General features: G+C 40.5%; 2 protein-coding genes across 3 annotated transcripts; one reads left to right on the forward strand and one right to left on the reverse strand.

The window, feature by feature from the left end:
- Window positions 1–1,136: 1,136 nt before the first annotated feature.
- On the reverse strand, window positions 1,137–7,305 carry aida (axin interactor, dorsalization associated). Its single transcript, XM_061704468.1, has 10 exons — window positions 6,969–7,305; window positions 6,265–6,331; window positions 6,125–6,178; window positions 4,951–5,005; window positions 4,801–4,864; window positions 4,428–4,528; window positions 3,908–4,030; window positions 3,674–3,796; window positions 2,782–2,899; window positions 1,137–2,299 (listed from the first exon to the last, which is right to left on the reverse strand). Exons 1-10 carry the CDS (start codon window positions 7,073–7,075, stop codon window positions 2,200–2,202), a joined length of 912 nt encoding a protein of 303 aa, XP_061560452.1. The 5' UTR covers window positions 7,076–7,305; the 3' UTR covers window positions 1,137–2,199.
- An 883-nt stretch (window positions 7,306–8,188) lies between these two features.
- On the forward strand, window positions 8,189–17,881 carry rnf8 (ring finger protein 8, E3 ubiquitin protein ligase). Of its 2 annotated transcripts, none has more exons than XM_061704295.1 (11): window positions 8,189–8,363; window positions 8,545–8,673; window positions 10,940–11,388; window positions 11,686–11,893; window positions 13,494–13,556; window positions 13,650–13,739; window positions 13,809–13,916; window positions 14,007–14,218; window positions 15,632–15,789; window positions 16,819–16,989; window positions 17,640–17,881. In XM_061704295.1, exons 1-11 carry the CDS (start codon window positions 8,241–8,243, stop codon window positions 17,675–17,677), a joined length of 1,749 nt encoding a protein of 582 aa, XP_061560279.1. In that variant the 5' UTR covers window positions 8,189–8,240; the 3' UTR covers window positions 17,678–17,881. The 2 variants fall into 2 exon arrangements, with proteins under 2 accessions (XP_061560279.1, XP_061560280.1); XM_061704296.1 differs by having other exon boundaries at window positions 13,653–13,739.
- Window positions 17,882–17,968: the final 87 nt, after the last annotated feature.

Genomic DNA, 17,968 nt, shown 5'->3' on the forward strand with positions numbered 1-17,968 from the left:
TCCAGGCATACGTGTCACACCTTCACACATACAGTTACTGCATCTTCATCAGTTAGTGTGGTCATTTATAGTCCTGGACCTTACAAAAATAAAATCTAAAAATCAAGTATTGCAATCAAAATGAATGAAGACCATAATAATAGATGACAAATTTATATTAAAAAAAAAAAAAAAATGGGGGGAAAAATGTCCAAATCCAAACCTCATTGCATCCATTTGACTGCCTGTGCACCCCTCACACTTTCAGTTGCAGGATGAGAGGCCAAAACACATCTTGTGCATACAAATGTGACATTCAAATTAAGTGCAAATATGTTATTACTCTGCCAATGTCACCCGACATGAGCAGGAAGGTCAGAGAGACTAGAGTGAGTGAATAACTACTTAATCCAAATGTCATTCAAAGTGTCTGGAGGGGGACACCAAAACATTTCACTAAATGCTGAATTTATTTGTTCATATGGGTAGCTCCAGTCAAATAGCTGCCAAATGTCAAACTCAATAACTGATACCAATCTGTTTTATCGTCTTCAGTCGGTCAATTGTCCAAATATTTTGAAAAATGGAGGTACTTTGCATAAAATGGCTGTAATTCCTAAATGGTTGCATTTCAACTACACTTCAATCACATCTTGATTTGATGGCAAAATCATAACTACTCATCATTATGCAAATAGGTTTGGAGCTAAAAGGTAATTTTAATTAAATTTTTTAGGTTATTTTTTATTTGATTCATTTTTATTAATAGTAATATACAGCATATCACATTTGGTCAAGGGCCTAGCTTGAACGAGGGCTTTTATTTAATCAAAACTAAACATTTAAATATTTAGGGGGCTTGAAACAAAGTATTAATAAAAACGAAACCATCCTTTTTCTATACCGCTTATGCTCACAAGGGTTCTATATTAGTGCTTTGTCTCTTGTTTCTCTCTCCCTTCTAGAAACTTTGTTCTGTTCGACTGATCAAGTCTGATTCTCAATAAACCAATTATAATACCACAGCGGAAGCTTAAAAACTCCACTGTGACACAGTAAAACTGTTCCGGCATAAAAAGGGTTACAGATTTTCCATTCTGCTTGACCTAACAGCCGAACAGGACAAAAAAAAAAAAAAAAAGGAAAGAAACCCTGAAAATAAAACAAAAAGGGTTGTATGTGAGTTGGAGCCTACCCAATCATTTATTACAATATAATTACTATATTTTAGATACGCTTATTATTAGTTATTTTAAATTATTAGTCATTTTATAAATATAAAATTCAGTGACGGTGCAGAGCTTGAACCGGGAATACTATTCAAATGATTTTGAGGGAATTACTTTTTATGATTAGCTCATGCTGTATTTTCATTATTAGTAATTTGAATATTTACTAGAGTTGAAGCAGCAGCTGGAACCAGGAGGTGTTTAAATGAATTATTTTTAATGAATTACAATTTGTTTTATTTTATATGTTCTATTTTACTTTGCAGTAATTATATGATTGTTTGGTTAAATGGTGAAGCTTCAACAAGGAAATTTTTATTCTTTTTATTTACCGTTTTTTTATTGCAAAATTTTACATACACTATAGATGTTAGTAATTTTGTCGTCATACAATTTGGTGAAGGGGCAGAGCTTGTATTTATGGATTAATTTATTTTAAGAGTTGGTGAAAACAAAAATTCTGCATGCCCAACTTCCACTTACATTATTCAAATTACTTTAAATTGAACAATAACTCATATCTGAAAAGATGTTACTAAGCACCAAAATGTCTCCGCGTGGACTCTTATTAGAGATGTGCTTTGTTGTTCGTGTCTGCCTTTTAAATGATTCAGTAAATGTCCCAGTTTAATGAATATTTGCTACACATGGCGTCAGCTTTTTGGCAGCATGTTTTGCACACTTCTGTTTCAAGGTCCAACAGTGCAAACAGAGACAGGTGAGCACCGCATATTGACACAACCTTGCGTGGAGTCCCGACGCAACACGTTGAGTTCCAAAGTGTCGCAGCATGAAATATGTCCTCCAAATAGTCCAAATATGGTTTTTACCAGGGTATGCACTTAAAAAATATATATATATATATATATATAAAGGAAAGAAATGTGTGGATGCCACCAACTTGTGGCTCAGTTCCCTTTACTCTGTTAATATAGCCACGGAGAAAAAAAATACTATGATTTAGTAGTGCTATATTGCATGTGAGGGCGTCTTAGCTGTCCTTGTGCAAGGTTTGATGAAGATGAAGATAAAGGGGCTTCTTTGTGAGAAGTTGAAGTTTCTTCCTCTTGAAGTCAGTGGGCTTCTTGTACCTGAAATTCCAAAATAACGGGGTTTAACTATGGATTGACTTATTAATAGATATGTTGAATTGATTGTTGATTAGGCAGCACGATGGCCAAGAGGTTAGCACATCTGCCTCATAGTTCTGTGGTTCTGAGTTCAAATGTCAGTTGGAGTTGGCATGTTCTTCCTGTGCTTGGGTGGGATTTCTCTGGGTATTTAGTTAGGTTCATAATGGTCTATTCCAAAATAAAAAGGTGTAATATGACAGTAAAGTAGGATTATTTTTCCTACCTTAAATTTTGTTTTTAACTTTAAAACTTAATCTTAGAAAAATAGAACATAGGATTCCAACAAAACTGGTTATAGGTAACAATGGTGCAAAAAGTTTTGAAATTATCTTGGGTCCATTGTTTTAAAACACAAAAACATGGCAGTAGAACAGGGTTTAGACTTTAGAAGACTTTTTTTCAACGTCATCAACTATAGAAAGTTGACCGTTGTGACTTACAGCTCAATCACGATGGGTCCAGGCTTGATCTCGTCCATTTCCAAGAAGGCAAAACATTTTGTGCTGGTAAACCTCTTCTTGGGTTTGTAGTGCTTAAATTCAAAGAAAATAGCTGCCCCTGCAGGGTGACAAGTTGACATTTTGAACACTTCATCCTTCACATTTGCATGTCAAGCTCGAGCGTATTGAGTTATCATTTCGGTTAAGTGTTGAGCTTGGCGCAGTCGTCTTTTGAGTCACAACGGATCCGTAACTTCGCCATAGAGTACAAATGGTAGCAAACAAGTCTGTCAATGTAATTTATCCTGAAATAATAAATTGCTAGTATACAAATACTATAGTTAGGTCTCTCCTTAGCCCGCCCACTTCATCAAGTGGGAAATTAAACAACCAAGCAAACCTTTATTAAGTCGCCCATTTCTGAATATGTGCCTGGCAGTGAGCCATTACGCACTTATGCTTCACTGTTTGCATACTAACAAGAGGTGGCAAAAGTACTCACACTCTGTACTTGCGTAGATGTACAGATAGAATAAAGGACTGACTCAAACGGTCAGAATGCACAGTACATTAGGAAAATGATCTGTAAAAAAATAAAATAAAAGAATCTGCTGCTCTGGCCCCAGAGCTTGTACCTCATAATGTATGTTTAAGAAACCACTGCACCCGAGGAAAAACAACCAATCATAGAGAGAAGGTGTGACCGATGAGGTGTCAATCATTTGCCCCACACACACACACCCGTAGCCTCATCTTTAATGCTTGCAGAAACGGACGCTTGCCGCAATGCATTCGGACAAAAACACAAATCGTGATCTTTCCGCCCCCCCATTTGCTAACTTGTAATGATAATTTGCGAGTTCAGGACATTTTGCCCCCCACTTTATGTTACCTTTAGGTAGTTTCTCCACATGCCTTTGGATCTCGACGTCCATACTGAAGTGAATGTAGATGTCTTCCTTTTTGGTGGCCACGGGGGTGTCCTGCACTTGGTTCAAGTCCACCCCGTTCGAATCTGCATGCATAGAAACAGAGATTGCATGCCAGATTTTTCACGATAAGGATCAAATACAGCAACGCAAATGCTGATAATAATGAGATGAGCGATCGATTGTGTTTTAAGCACCTTTGACACTCATGGTCACGTACGGGTCGATGCATTGCCCGGCATCTTTCAAACCAATTTTTTCTATTCTTATTGTAAGCAGCGTCATTCCAGGTTCGGAGGGTAACCGTGGCAACAAGGTACCTACGGAGGACAATGACATCAAAATTCCAAGTTACAAAAACATGTTGAACCAAGATAAAAATTACATTTCCCACTGTGCATTCATGGCATTTGTTGATTTCAGGAAAAATAGTTACCAAAATCTAACATTTACTCTATCAACAGCTTCATATTTGCGTTTCCAGTGAAAATATATTCACTAAAAACACGTCAACCGTGCACACAACGACAGAACAAAGAGACTTTGATGATAAGGTCCTACCTTGTGAGGCTGTGAATAAAGCAGGCAGGCGAGAATGAGCGGTGAAGCCATGCAAAACGCCAACAGGACAGGACAGAAAACACAAACGGCCACATCAGATGGGACACTGCAACTCAAGCGGCCAAGCAAACGGGCTTTGTTTTGCTTTAAAAGTACCGGGAGCTCTCGGGGGGAACGCTTCTGTGGAACCGGCGACTGCGGCGGCATCTTCTTCCTCGAGCTCCAGGTTCTCCTCTTCACCAGGAGCGAGGATTTTTCTGACGAGGATGTGCAAAAAAAAAAAAAATGAAATGAAAAAAAAATCAGTTAGACACAATAAGTCATTTTAACTCACCAGAAAAAAACATTAAGTGAACCAGCGGGATTCATAGAGTACAGTACAGCATCTACCTGTATCTATCTCCATCTACTCTATCAAAATGTAAAGTCTAAAAATAACTGAATAAAGATCTATGGAACCTAATCAGGAAGAATAATACATGACTGAATACAATCTTAAACAAGAAAAATACTGAAAGATCCCTATTACCTTAAGGGCACCGGCTGGACGTCGAAGGGAAATTCTTTGTTGTAAGTCAATAAGTTCTTGATGACTACAGACGAAAAGGACATGGTACACATTTGTTAGAATGATGAGGACTGTCAGTAAACACCAAACACACGGTGGTAAAAGACTCACTGCTTTCCACTTTCTTTAAGTCTTCCAATTTGAACTCCTCTGTCGACTGTGTGCACTGAACACACAACACAGAATTACAAACAAACCCCTTTCCAATGCTGATGTCATACTTATACACACATGCAAATGAATAAAATCAGAAGAGGTTTTATTTTTTGGGAAGACCCCAGTCAGAGCAAAGAACCTAAACTGTTTGGAAATCTGTGAGGAGATACCCACACCATTTGACACAATATGGAGCACTTTTGTAAGCATGATTTCTAGATAACGTATTTGTGCATGATATTCTGCCCTGCGTAACATTTTACAAAGGCTTGCTGTCTTTGCATCTGCACTGTATAGTATGTCAATTTATTCTATTAAGGAACTATGATTTGACCCATATGTTGCACCATATAAAAAAATAAAAAAGAAAAACACTAAAAATCATCTCTGATTCCATTCATTCAGTCAGCCTGCGTTACGCTCTTCCCTGTGATTTGGTTTTCTGATAATGTCCCGCCTTCCTGCGGGCCTGAAAGTCAGCTGGGATGGGCTCCAATTCGCCCACGACCCGAATAAGGACAAGCGCTATAGAAAATGGAGGAATATTATCGTTTGTAAGCGCTCGGTACTTTGACATTGTATTTAAGTCAAATTTCATGTTTTAGAATTCCACAGTTGCATTGGTGAAAGTAATGCAAAATTAATGTAAAATAGTGGAAGACATGATTACAATGCAGAGAGAAATATTGTAAATCAACTCAATCCTTTCAAATGTCAGTAAAAAGCATTATAATGCATCTGGAAACGTATTCACAGCACTTCACTTTTTTTCCACATTTTGTTATATTACAGCCACAAGGGAATAAATCTGTTTTCATGGCCAACATGTTACATTTTTTAAAAATAAAAATAAAATAATAATAATAAAAATGTGTATTGACATTTTTGCAAACGCGTGTTAAATTGAAAAAAAAGAAACCTAAGAAATCATATGGACATAAGTATAATTGATGCACCCTTTGGCATTTTGTCATAATAGGGCATTGTGTATAGAATTTTGAGGGGGAAATAAATTATGGTAATCCATTTTACAATAAGGCTTTTAGAAATGTACTTTATATTATATTGTAGAAGTAACTTGCCCAACACTCCCTACATGGCTGCAAATATTGTTACTCGTCACACAAACCTGCAAACTGACACTCCTCATCTCCAGGCATGTTGCAATCTTCCCTAAATTTTTCTAAAATGGAAAAGGAAACATGGTAAATTTATGATAAAGACATGACTTTTTTTGTTTTTGTTTACACAAACCACTAAAATGTCTACCTTCTGCTCTTCTGTGAAGTCTGTTGAGTTTGATGACTGCACTTCTTTTTGCAACTGCCTCGCAAGACTATAAATTAAAAGAGAATAATTTAAAAAAATATATTTTTTAAAAAGTTATTAAATAAAGTAACAGAATGTGCGGTGCACATTTCCACCCCCTGGTGTTCAAAGAGAAATGGGTCACAATCTCAAACCTTACAATTTCTGTATTCCTGCAATTTTACGCTTACTTGGGGGGGGGGGGGGGGGGGGGGAATGATTACGATTTATTTTCCTTTTCCTCAGGGATGGGTCCTTTTTTTTTTTTTTTTTATTCTCAACTATTTCCTCTTAGACCACAGGAAACCCACCCATAACAATGAGAGGGTGTGGCTGATATTTCTCAATACACTGAGGAATATTGTTGGTGAATTTCTGCACAGAGCAACGCGAGGCAACACGCGCGCACACACACGCGCGCTTGCGCGCACAATGGAAGACAGTACAACGCGCACAGAACAATTGCCACATCACCTCACGTCATGGCATGTGTGGGAAGGATTCATTTAAATGTTCCCAATCGTCTGAATGACAGCTCGGGGGCCAACTTGTTTGTGCTCCCGGGTGACTCCCACCGATGGAGGGCTGCCTGCATGTATGCGTGTGTGCGAGCGTGCGCGTGTACGCGTGCATGCATGCATGTGAGTGGCAAGACACACACTTACATTTGGTACTCGTCTATCGCCTCCACTAATTGTCCCCACGAGTCAAAGTCTGTGCCTTTTCTGAAACTGGCGTGCCATTTCTGCAGAGTCTTGTTGACATCAGACATGTTGGCAGGGCGGGTACCACACCGGCGGCGCTCTCAGGGCAGCATAGCCGAGGACGACGTTCATCTACGGGGAGTGGGGGGCTTCTTCGGGGCTGGAGCACCGACGCCGCCCAGGCTGTCTGCGGCAGTTCGGAGCCGCGCTGACGCACACACCGACCGGTGACACCCAGAACGTTACCGGAACGGACCAAACCCTTTCCGTCTGCTCACTAGCCCTCACTGAAGTCCCATCCGCGAAGAGGAGAACTCGCCGGAAGTCCCGCCTGGTGCTACGGGGGCGCTCGATTTAAGACACGGGGATGCCCGGGTGGGGCGGAAAGAGGAACTCTGGATTGTTTGAATGGAAGTGGAAGAAATCAAAACAGAGTAAAGTACAGTGTTGTACAGTAATTATTTAATACAATAATATGTATTATTATTATTATTATCCATCCATTTTCTGTACCACTTATCCGTTATTATTATTATTAATATTAGTAGTAGTCGTAGTAGTCATCAGTGGCACAGCCGAAAAATGTTCTGTGATCGCCAAGGCGAATGGAATTGTTCACATTATTCCTTGGTGTCTCTCCAAACTGTTCAGTCAAACAGTTCGGGGATTACCCCTTCCTGTTCCAACATGTCTGTGCACCAGTGCACAAAGCAAGGTCCATAGAGACATGGATGAACATGATGAACTTGACTGGCCTGCGCATAGTCCTGCCGGAAACCCGATAGAACATCTTTGGGTTGATTTCGAGTGGACATTGAGCCAAGCCTTCTCACTGTTCGAGCGAACAAATTTGGTCCTGGAAGAATGGGGAGAAATTCCCATAAACTCACTTGTTGAAAGCCTCCCCACAAGGGTTGAAGCTGTTATAGCTGCAAAGGGTAGACTGACATTATATTGAACCATATGGGTTTAGAATGGGATATCACTTAAAATCATATATATGTGAGTCAAGGCAGGTGAGCGAATACTTTCGGCAATATAGTGTGTATGAACTCCTTCCATCACATCCATCTGATATGCTTTTGTCTTGAAAGTTGAAAATATCCCAGACCGTTTCCGGTGCTGTAAATGTCGTACCTTTACTATACAGAGCCGTGACAGCCTTGCTACGTCAGGTACGGAACAGACACGCTGCAAGTAAGCAACAGCAATGAGGCGCCACGTGAGATAAAGATGGATAAAGTCACGACAGACTCTTCCGTGACTGCTGAGGAAGAAGGTTTGGACTCAGAAGTTACATGTTTGATGAGAGTCGACAGGAATTCGGACTGGCTTCGCTTGTTAGAAAACACAGAGGTACGGACACTTTGCTACTAGCTTCGTTAGCTAGCTTAATCAAAACAACCTGTTGTCATTTACTATTTTGAGTCCCCCTTTCGCTCCACGCACATACAAAATGAAACTCAAAGTGCTAGTATGCAGCTACCATGACTGACAAAGAGTTACCGTGTTACTGACTGGTACCATACTTGTTTAGGTGACCATTGGCCGGGGTTTTGACGTGACCTACCAGCTCCTGTCTCCAAGTTGCCCCTTAATGATCTCCAGGCTGCACTGTACTTTCTCTAAAAGGGAAGATGGACACTGGACAGTCAGAGACAACAAGGTGGGACTGGACTGTTTAATAGAGTCACATTTGTAGAATAAAATGCACAGTATCGAACCAAATCACACACACACATGCAGGCATGCAAGGTGGGACGTCAGACTGATGAGGCAGGGTTGGCACTTAGTCATGAAGGCTATTAGTCAATGTGGCTCAACAGTTTAAAAATCTCCTGGCCACACTTCTTTGAAGTAAGCCACAATATCACGTGTGGTTATGTGCCTAAAACCTTTAGCCACACTTAGCCAGTCCTCGTCACTGGGAAGCTGATAAGCTTTAACAATTAAAATGACCTAGTCATCAATCAGGAGTAGGGCTGAACGATTTGGGGGAATAATCTTAATAGCAAAGTAATTTTGTTGTGGTTGTTTCTTTTAAACAAATATTGCAATTGCAATTTAGAATGCCTTTTTTTTCGGGAGGAACTTTATCTTCAGTATTATTCACTAAACACAATAAATAAATCATTCTGTAGTATGACCAACACAACATTGGATATACGCAACAAATAACTCTTGCCTGTAGTCCAGGCCTAAATGTTGTGATGAATTGATATGAAGAACAAATCATTTTACTATTGAATTGTAAAAAGAAAAACCTTCAATCACAGTACAATATTGACTTATTTTTCTAACTACATACCTAATCAAATGTAAACTGTATTATGATGCTCTTGCCAGTAGCAGTAGCACTGCTGTCAGTGACAGCTGAGTATAAAGTGGTGCGTGACATGAGTGATGCTTTTCATCACCAAAATGTAAGTATAAAAGTGGTTGAAATGGTAAACTATTAAAATGTTGATAAATGTTCTTATCATTTACAGTATAAGTCTTAAATTAATTCACTTCTTATTTGGTAATCCTGAAGAAGGATCTTAAAGATTATATCGACTTTTCTCAAATTAAAACTTTTTAGTTGATAATAAACATTAATATTCTAAATCTTTGGTAATTATTAGTAGGGTAAGTTTAGCTGTCAGTTAATTGAAACATATTTCAAAAGCAGGACAAAGTAGTCTAAATTACATAAGGGGGGAGACGATGTAACAACTATGTTTGCCTTGGGCCCCCAAATGACAAGCTGCATACGGCCCCGCTTCAAGCCAGCGCCGCCGTTCGGCATGACAACCAAAGTGGGATTAGCGGCTAGTGCATTGCTTGCTAGCTGCGAGAACTAATTTGAATTGCAGGACACATTGGCCATCGACACTTCAAATGTTATCGCGGTCGTAAATATGCATGCTTCGATTCGGCGCAAAGCGGCAATGGGTCTTGTCTTCCCCGATGCATCGCTCCCTGCCGCTGGGAAAGCCCGTGAACCTGACTCCTTAGCCAGCAGCGGCTGGACGGCTGATTGAAGCATTTTACAAAGTGGGGGAAAAACTAAACCATTAACACCATTCACAACTTCACACATGGCAGAATGAGCTCTCTCACTTTTCTCTGGAAGGGCTTTTGAGTTTTGATGCAGGTAATTCTGATTCGCCAGCCTGGCGAACATGGGGAGTATTCGCTTCGCCACATCCTGTTTCACTTAGCCATTGGCGAGGTCGCGAACGGGGACCGCACACCCTGATGAAGGGTGTGGATGGTGCCTTGCTCCAGGACACCTTGAGGTTAACGAATAGTTGGCAGTTTTACATTTTTTCCACAGTGGGACTTGAACTCAAGCCCACTTTCCATTTCACCACTAGAGCTTGTTTCCTCACTTTGATTTCTAGTCTTCATGGTCAAGTGTCTTGCAACCATTTTTGGTTGCAAGACAGAGTAATTTTAACCTAATGATGATTAACTTGTTTCAGTTTTACTCACAAATGTATTTAGTGATGGCAGCAAATGTTATATGCATACACCTGAATGCAAAGATGCTTTTCCATTTGTACATATACACACACGTAGTCCAATGAAATACAACAAAGGAAAATGAAGAAGCAAAATAGGGATGCACTAACTTACTATCTGCTTTTTGTAGACTTGAAATACCAGAGTAAAAAAAAATCAGTTTGAGACAATCAAAGCTAATATATAATCAAATCAGATTAAGTCAACACTAGTAAAATGACATAAGAATATGAAGCAGCAGCCCTTATCCCACACGGCATACTGCTTGACCAGTGGCATTTACGGCTTTTCATTACCATACCGTAGCTTAGTATGGCTCGAGGTTCGACTGTACAAAATAAGAGTTTGTCTATTTCAGTAGGCACATAAAGCCATGTTGTTTGTGATGTATGAAATATTTTTTTCCTTTTTGTGATCACTGTCAGAGTCTCAATGGTGTGTGGGTGAATGGAATCCGCATACCCGCTCAAGAAGCCCACCTGCTTAAACTTGGAGACTCCATACAACTTGGTGTTCCTGTCATGGGGTCCAAAGTGGAGTATGACTACATGCTTGTACGGCGGTCCCTCAGAGAAATTAAACACAACTTGGCAAAAAGGCAGAAAGAGGCCTCAAAAGCAGTGCACATACCCAAGAAGTCCAAGAGGAAGCTGACGGGAGAAGAAATGGAGCCATCCACCTCAAAGGCCAAATTGTACCGCTGCTCGTACACAGACAAGCCATTTGCGCACCCATGCCCTTTTCCTCCAGCCAAGTACCACCAGCGCCGCAGTTGCCCTCAGCTGGAGGAGACTGCTACCAATCCATGTGTGGAAGAAGCATACAGGAGCTGGGCTGGTGTAGATGTCCCCTGTGACCTGGACAACTTGCAGATGTACGTGTGTTTCTCTCATTTGTCATATAGCCAAGCGTTAGTGTTGGGTAGCTGCAATAAGCCCTTCAAAGTTTCGACTGAAGCAGCAACAGACTCAGTCAGCATTGTGACAAAAAAATGTGTAAACCTGTAGGCTACTGGTGTCAAACCATTTGCTTAAATCATGTGTACTTACCCTCACTCCAGTAGTTGTAAAACCGTGATCCAGCACAACAAAATTAATAAAATTCTGGCTTCGATGCACATGTTCTGTTACTATAAATATCACCTTAGACCTCGCCGTTGTCTGTTTCACAGGTACAGCCAGAATATATTGATGCTCAGGGAGCAGGTGGACAGCACACAGAGACAGGTCGCCTCGCTGGAGGCTGGATCCCGATCGGTCGACCCGTTCAGGGAAGAGCAGATCAAGGAGTTACAGCGGCAGCTGCAGACTCTCCGAGCCAAGATGCAGCAAATGGAGACACTTGAGAGGTCTTTCAGTGAAACGAAAAGACAGCAAGAGGTGAAAGCTTGTTGTGCTTAAAAGGGGAAATAAACCCACGGATGTTTTTGTTTTTGAAAGAATACATTATGTGCCACCACAAATCACAGCAAGGTATTCTGCCTGATATTGGGTTTGCGGAATAAGAATAAAACAGAATAATTCATCAATCTCTAGCAAACTCAGGGCGTGGCCATTTTAGGCAAGTTCACCCTCTGCTGATGACCGAAATTAACGTCACACCTCGGATTGGTTATGCACGTCACATGACCAAACCCGGAAAACAGTTTCGCAAACTTGTGTGTAAACTTGATTGTTTGAACCTTAAATTGCTACAGTGTTATTCAAACTACCATGTCAGCACTTGCAACATGCACAGGAAATCTGATGACAACAGTTTTGCAGACTTTTTGTGGATGCTTCCGGGTTTGATCGCGTGATGTACGTGGGGAAATAAACGCCACTACTATCCCTGGATTTGTGACGTAATAAGTTACTCATTAATCAAGGACCTGCTCCCTTTGTGGTTGCTACACGCCCACTCGTCTCAGGAAAAATTACTGAGTGACAACACGGCTGCGTCATGTGCAAAGCTTTGCACCTGCCAAACTCGGACGAGGTGAGGAATAAATGGTTTCAATTTATTTCTGGAGAAATTCCTAAGCATTTCGGAACCAGATTTGTGCTATGTTCGGGCCCATTTCACGGAGGATGGCTTCGTAAAACAGTTTTCACACACTACTGGAAGCGCATGCTCGGGTTTGGAGCGAGTGAGCTAGCTGGGCAGCCGCTACCAAGCCATGCAAATACTAAAAGCATACACGTGTTGTTTTTCACAACAATACTTAACTGTATAGCTTTGAATGCAACTGTAGATTAAATAGCAAAGCTTGCGGCCACTGTCGCCACAATGTGCACAAGATGAATGTCATGAACCGGTTATGTTGAGGTGATTGATTGCTAAAATTTCTTCCTCTCTTTTACTTCACCCACGTGAAACTTCCCTCTGCTCTATCGGGTTGTGTGTAGTGGGTGAACAATCCAATGCTTGGTGAATTGAGCTTCACAATGATAGTAAGATGCCACGTTGAATATACAAACACAAGGTCGCTATGAATGCTTGGCTTAGAGTAAAGCAGTTTTCCATATTTCCAATGGAAAGAAGAGCAAATCAATCAGAGCAAAGCTTATTTATGTCGTATTCGAGAAATCCGCCGTGTCAACTGCCAGGTGAGAAAAGATCAACTAGAATAGCTTGAAAAGGGACATTCTGGGCATTTTCAACCCAAATTATCTCGCAAACTCGATAAAAGGACATCAAAGATAAAAAAAAAAAAATGGACGGGGACCTTTAAGTAAATATCATCCTTTTGTTCTCAGAGATCAAATGCCTTGGTTTGAAAGAGGACAAGGTGTCGGGAGATGTCATGTAAGACACAGATAATGAGCAATACAACACATTGAAAACATAATTGTACATTCATGGTCATTTTCCATGAACTACGTTTGAACTAGAACTGGTAAAAAGGATGTGCTCAACTTCTTAGGGAGATGAGGGGGTATCACATCCACATTTTAATCTTTTTCTGTGTTGTTGTTTTTTCCTCTTATGGATTTATAGGCTCAGAAAACACAGCAGCAAAAGGAGATGATGAAAAAACAGTTGGACGGCGCCTTGCAGGAGGTAAGAACCAAATAATACATGTCACACTACTGAGTAATGCATTTCGTGTTGGATTTTTTTCATTGTTCAGTTTTATTGCTCAACACCCATTAGCAGAGGAAAATAATGGATGAACTTGCACTCTCCCGGAGAAGATTCGAGGAGATTCTGTTGGCCAAAAACAAAGAGCTTGAAGTAACTAAGGTGGGTTGCTACACCAATAGTATCTTCAATGCACTGTTATTTAGAGCCTCAAACTATTTCTGTTCTTAGGAGGAGAAGGAAAAGGCGAAGGCCCAAAAGGAGGAAGTTGTCACACAAGTAACCGAGGTTCTGGAAAACGAGCTTCAGTGTATCATCTGCTCGGAGCTCTTTATTGAGGTGCTAGTCAGTAGAACCTGCTCACGTTTGATTTAGCGTATCAACGAACACCAAACAAAAAGATAAACTTTTTCTTATTTGTATCTTCAGGCTGTCATCCTGAACTGTGCTCACAGCTTCTGCTGCCATTGCATCAAGCAATGGCGCAAAAAGAAAGAGGAGTGCCCCATCTGCCGACAGGCCATCAAGTCCCAGACACGATGTCTGGCACTGGACAACTGCATCGACAGCATGGTGGAGAACCTCAGTTTGGAAATGAAAGCCAGACGCCAGACGCTCATCTCTGAGCGGAAAGGAGAGATGTGCGTTAATTTGCTCCACGATGGAGACCCCAAAACCTCAACATAATGCTTTTTTGCTCTGCTGAAGGGAATAACATGTTTACATAGTTTCTTAAGTCTGAAAGGCAATACCTGTTGGGATGACAGTGACGGTAATGATAATAATAGTGACAGTATTGATAATAAATAACTTTATTCCAAATTACAGCATTACATTTGGTCTTTTTTCGCTGTCATCATTACCCAGTCGTGTACATTACCACTACAATCTTTTTGACCATAGATGAGTCGAGGGAAATGGAGAGTAGATTGCAGTGTCAAAAACCTCCTTGTACTCCTGCAACATCAAAGCATTAAAAACATGTACCGGTATTTAGAAATTGTGCTACTTTGATTTAATAAGAAATTAATTAATGTAAGACAATCTTCAATGATAAAAAGACTTTGTTGCCAAATCACTCTGCTCATGATTTCCCTGGATTGAAAAATGCCAATTTTGGTTTTGAAATGGAATGTTACACTATATTGCCAAAAGTATTCGATCACCTGCCTTGACTCAATAAGATTTTAAGTAATATCCCATTCTAAATCCATATGGTTTAATATGATGTTGGTCTACCCATTGCAGCTATAACAGCTCAACTCTTGTGGGAAGGCTTTCAACAAGGTTTAGGAGTGAGTATATGTGAATTTGTACCGTTTTTCCAGAAGCAAATTTGTGAGGTCTCACACTGAGGCTTATTGTCCACTCGACATCAACCCAAAGTTGTTCTATCAGGTTGAGGGCAGGCCAATCAATTCTCTCGTCCATGTCTTTATGGATCTTGCTTTGTGTACTGGTGAACAGACATGATGGAACGGGAATGGGTAATCCCCAAACTGTTTGACTGTCCAAAATCTATACTGAGGCATTCAGAGTTCCTTAGGGGCTAATATTTTGGACATTTCCAGCTTTGTGGGAACAGTTTAGAAATGGCCCCTTCCTATTCCAACATGGCTGTCCATCAGTGCACAAATCAAGGTTCATAAAAACATGGATGAGAGAGTTTGATGTGGATGAACTTGACTGGCCTGCACAATCCTGACCTCAACCCTATAGAACATTTTGGGATGAATTAGAGTGCAGACTGAGAGTCAGGCCTTCTTTTCCAACATCAGTGTGTAACCTCACAAATGTGCTTCTGGAAGAATGGTCATAAATTCCCATAAAGATGCAACCTTTTGGAAAACCTTTCAGATGTTATAACTGTAGAGGGTGGTCTGATGTCATATTAAACCCTATGGATTACGACTGGGATGTCACTTTAATTAATATCTTAATTAAGACAGGTGAGCGAATATAGTGTATGTCAGGATAGCGGAACTTCAACATATGAATACGCTAAAAGTCACACAGTAACTGCACATTTCATGAGCAATATTTTTTCCTGTTAGTTTGGCAGCGGCTTCTCCTGCACATGTGAGAGTGAGCCAAGATGAGGAGAGCAGCAGCAGTGATAGCAGTAGCAATGGCAGCAGCTCTACAGACTCTGTGGAGACCACCAACATCACCCTGTGGGCCTCTAGGCGTCTTCGCAGCAGTTCCTCTCATCGTGAGTTTGAAATTCATTAGCTTGTGATGAGGATTCACTTTCTTTTGGGGGCATTTTGTTTGATACAAAATGACCTCACCAAGGTTAGGGTTAAGATGCCAGACAGCAGTTGCTGCGCGAGTGTGTTCACTGTGCTTGTGTTTTACTCTTCTCCCGGTGGCCTTGCGATCAGTTCCCGGTGTACTTCTCCTCTCGTCCAAAATCAGCTGATGTAGGCTTCAGCTCACCTATGACCCTAATGAGGATAAGCGGTATAGAAAATTGATGTTCTCCCGGTGTTCAATAAACTGCTGAACAGAGCTTTGGTGACTTTGGATCACCTTTCCCACATAAAAACACATTACAGTAAATGTTCTCTTAAAAAAATAAGATTTGGAAAAACAATGATTATAATTTCCTTTGTTGAACCAGGTAAGGCACTTCAGAACAATTAAGCTTCACTGTCATGCACTCACACATAAATCACGATTTGAACTACCGACCCGCTCTAACTGCCACGGCCGCTCCGATTTTTCGATAGACAACTGGATGCCTTCCACAAAACGGTGAACCACAATATTCTGAAGAGACACTTTAAAGCATTATAAAATGCAGTACAGTGGACCATCACAATTCTGTTAAAACAAAAAAACAAAAAAGACAGCTCAGTACAATATGGTCAACTTGAGGGAAAAAAATTAAATGTAAGCTCCAAAGGATGTGTAAATGAGCTAGATGCAGTGCGTCTATATTGCCAACAACACAATATTCCTATTTGTAAAGGTATGCGATTTGATATATGCTTTGCGCCAATTAAAATAAAATGTTCGATACATACAGCCCCAGTACAACAGCGGATAGCATTTCTGTGTCACAGTCAAAAGATCTGGGTTCAAATCTCCATTGGAACACATCTGTTGGGAGGTTGTATGTTCTCCTCTGTGCTTGTGTGGGTTTTCTTCTTGTACTTCGACTTCCTCCCACATTCCTCAAAATTAGCCAGAGGAGTTTGTTAATATCATAAAAGATTTAGTTTTTTCTATTTTACAGATGTGTCGAGGATCCAAGATGTGGAGCGCACCAGCACCAGCACCAGCAGTAGCAGCAGCAGCAGTAGTAGTGCTGATAGCGACAGCGATAGCAGCAGTTCTGAAGACACTGTAGAAATTCCGAATAGGACGCAGCGTGCCTCCAGACCTCTTGGCAGCAGTTCCCATTACAGTAAGTGTACTGCTGAAGGCTTGACTCTGAATTGGTCTTTTTTTTTTTTTGACATGCCAGTGCTTTTTGTATGTGTATTAATCCCACAAATATCTGAAAAAGTCAGATAAGTTATAGTTAAATGCAATACTCAAATGGGAGGAATATTAGGCTTGTAGGTTACGTTTCAGGATAAACCTAAAATGCATTAAACCTTTACAGGTGAACTTTTGACCTCCTCTAAACCTTTGAATGCACATGCCCAGCTGTTCAATGTTTTAGTACTTTTTCCACAAGTTGCTGTTCTGTAATAAAATGCCCTACAGGTTTTTGATCCATGAATCAAGGGGGGTCTAGTAGAGGAACATTACATTCCCTTACATGGTCTGGTGCTACACTACAAAATGGTTGCCAATCCAGGCACTAAATCTCCCAGCATGCCTCACAACCATAGGCACATCCCGATATGGGCAGCCGCCAGGCCGCCATTCTGCGAGGAATGGCACTCGTCCCTCTGTCATCAGAGTTAATGGGCAGTACACACTTTGTTTGTCGTTGTACTACTTGGGGGTAAACAATTTTTTTTATTTTTTTTAACGCTTGTGTTACATATAATCTTTGCAGTGAAGATCAACCCCATTAAACAAATGATTTTTCGTTATGCTTTGCAGATGTGAGGGCCATCTATCATGAGGAAAACAGCGATTAGCAACAAAAGACGGTGTCCATAACGGCAGCCTCAGCTCTGTGGACGCCCACTTACTCGGATTGCTGTCTTTTAACAGTAATTCATTTCAATTGAAGCATTTCGCCAGGATGTTGCTGGGACCTTTTTAAAAGCACATGTAGTTAAGTTTTAGTTTCTAAAAATGTTTTCCAACCAAAAGAATAAAAAGTTTGTGTATGCATATAATCTCTGCTGCACTGATATGTTTTTTTTGGATTCACTAATTCTTTTGTCCATTTGTTGCTGCCAATTTCTTGGTTGGGTGTTTTTGAG

This window comes from Phycodurus eques, chromosome 18, assembly GCF_024500275.1.
Source record: "Phycodurus eques isolate BA_2022a chromosome 18, UOR_Pequ_1.1, whole genome shotgun sequence".
NCBI lineage: Eukaryota > Metazoa > Chordata > Actinopteri > Syngnathiformes > Syngnathidae > Phycodurus > Phycodurus eques.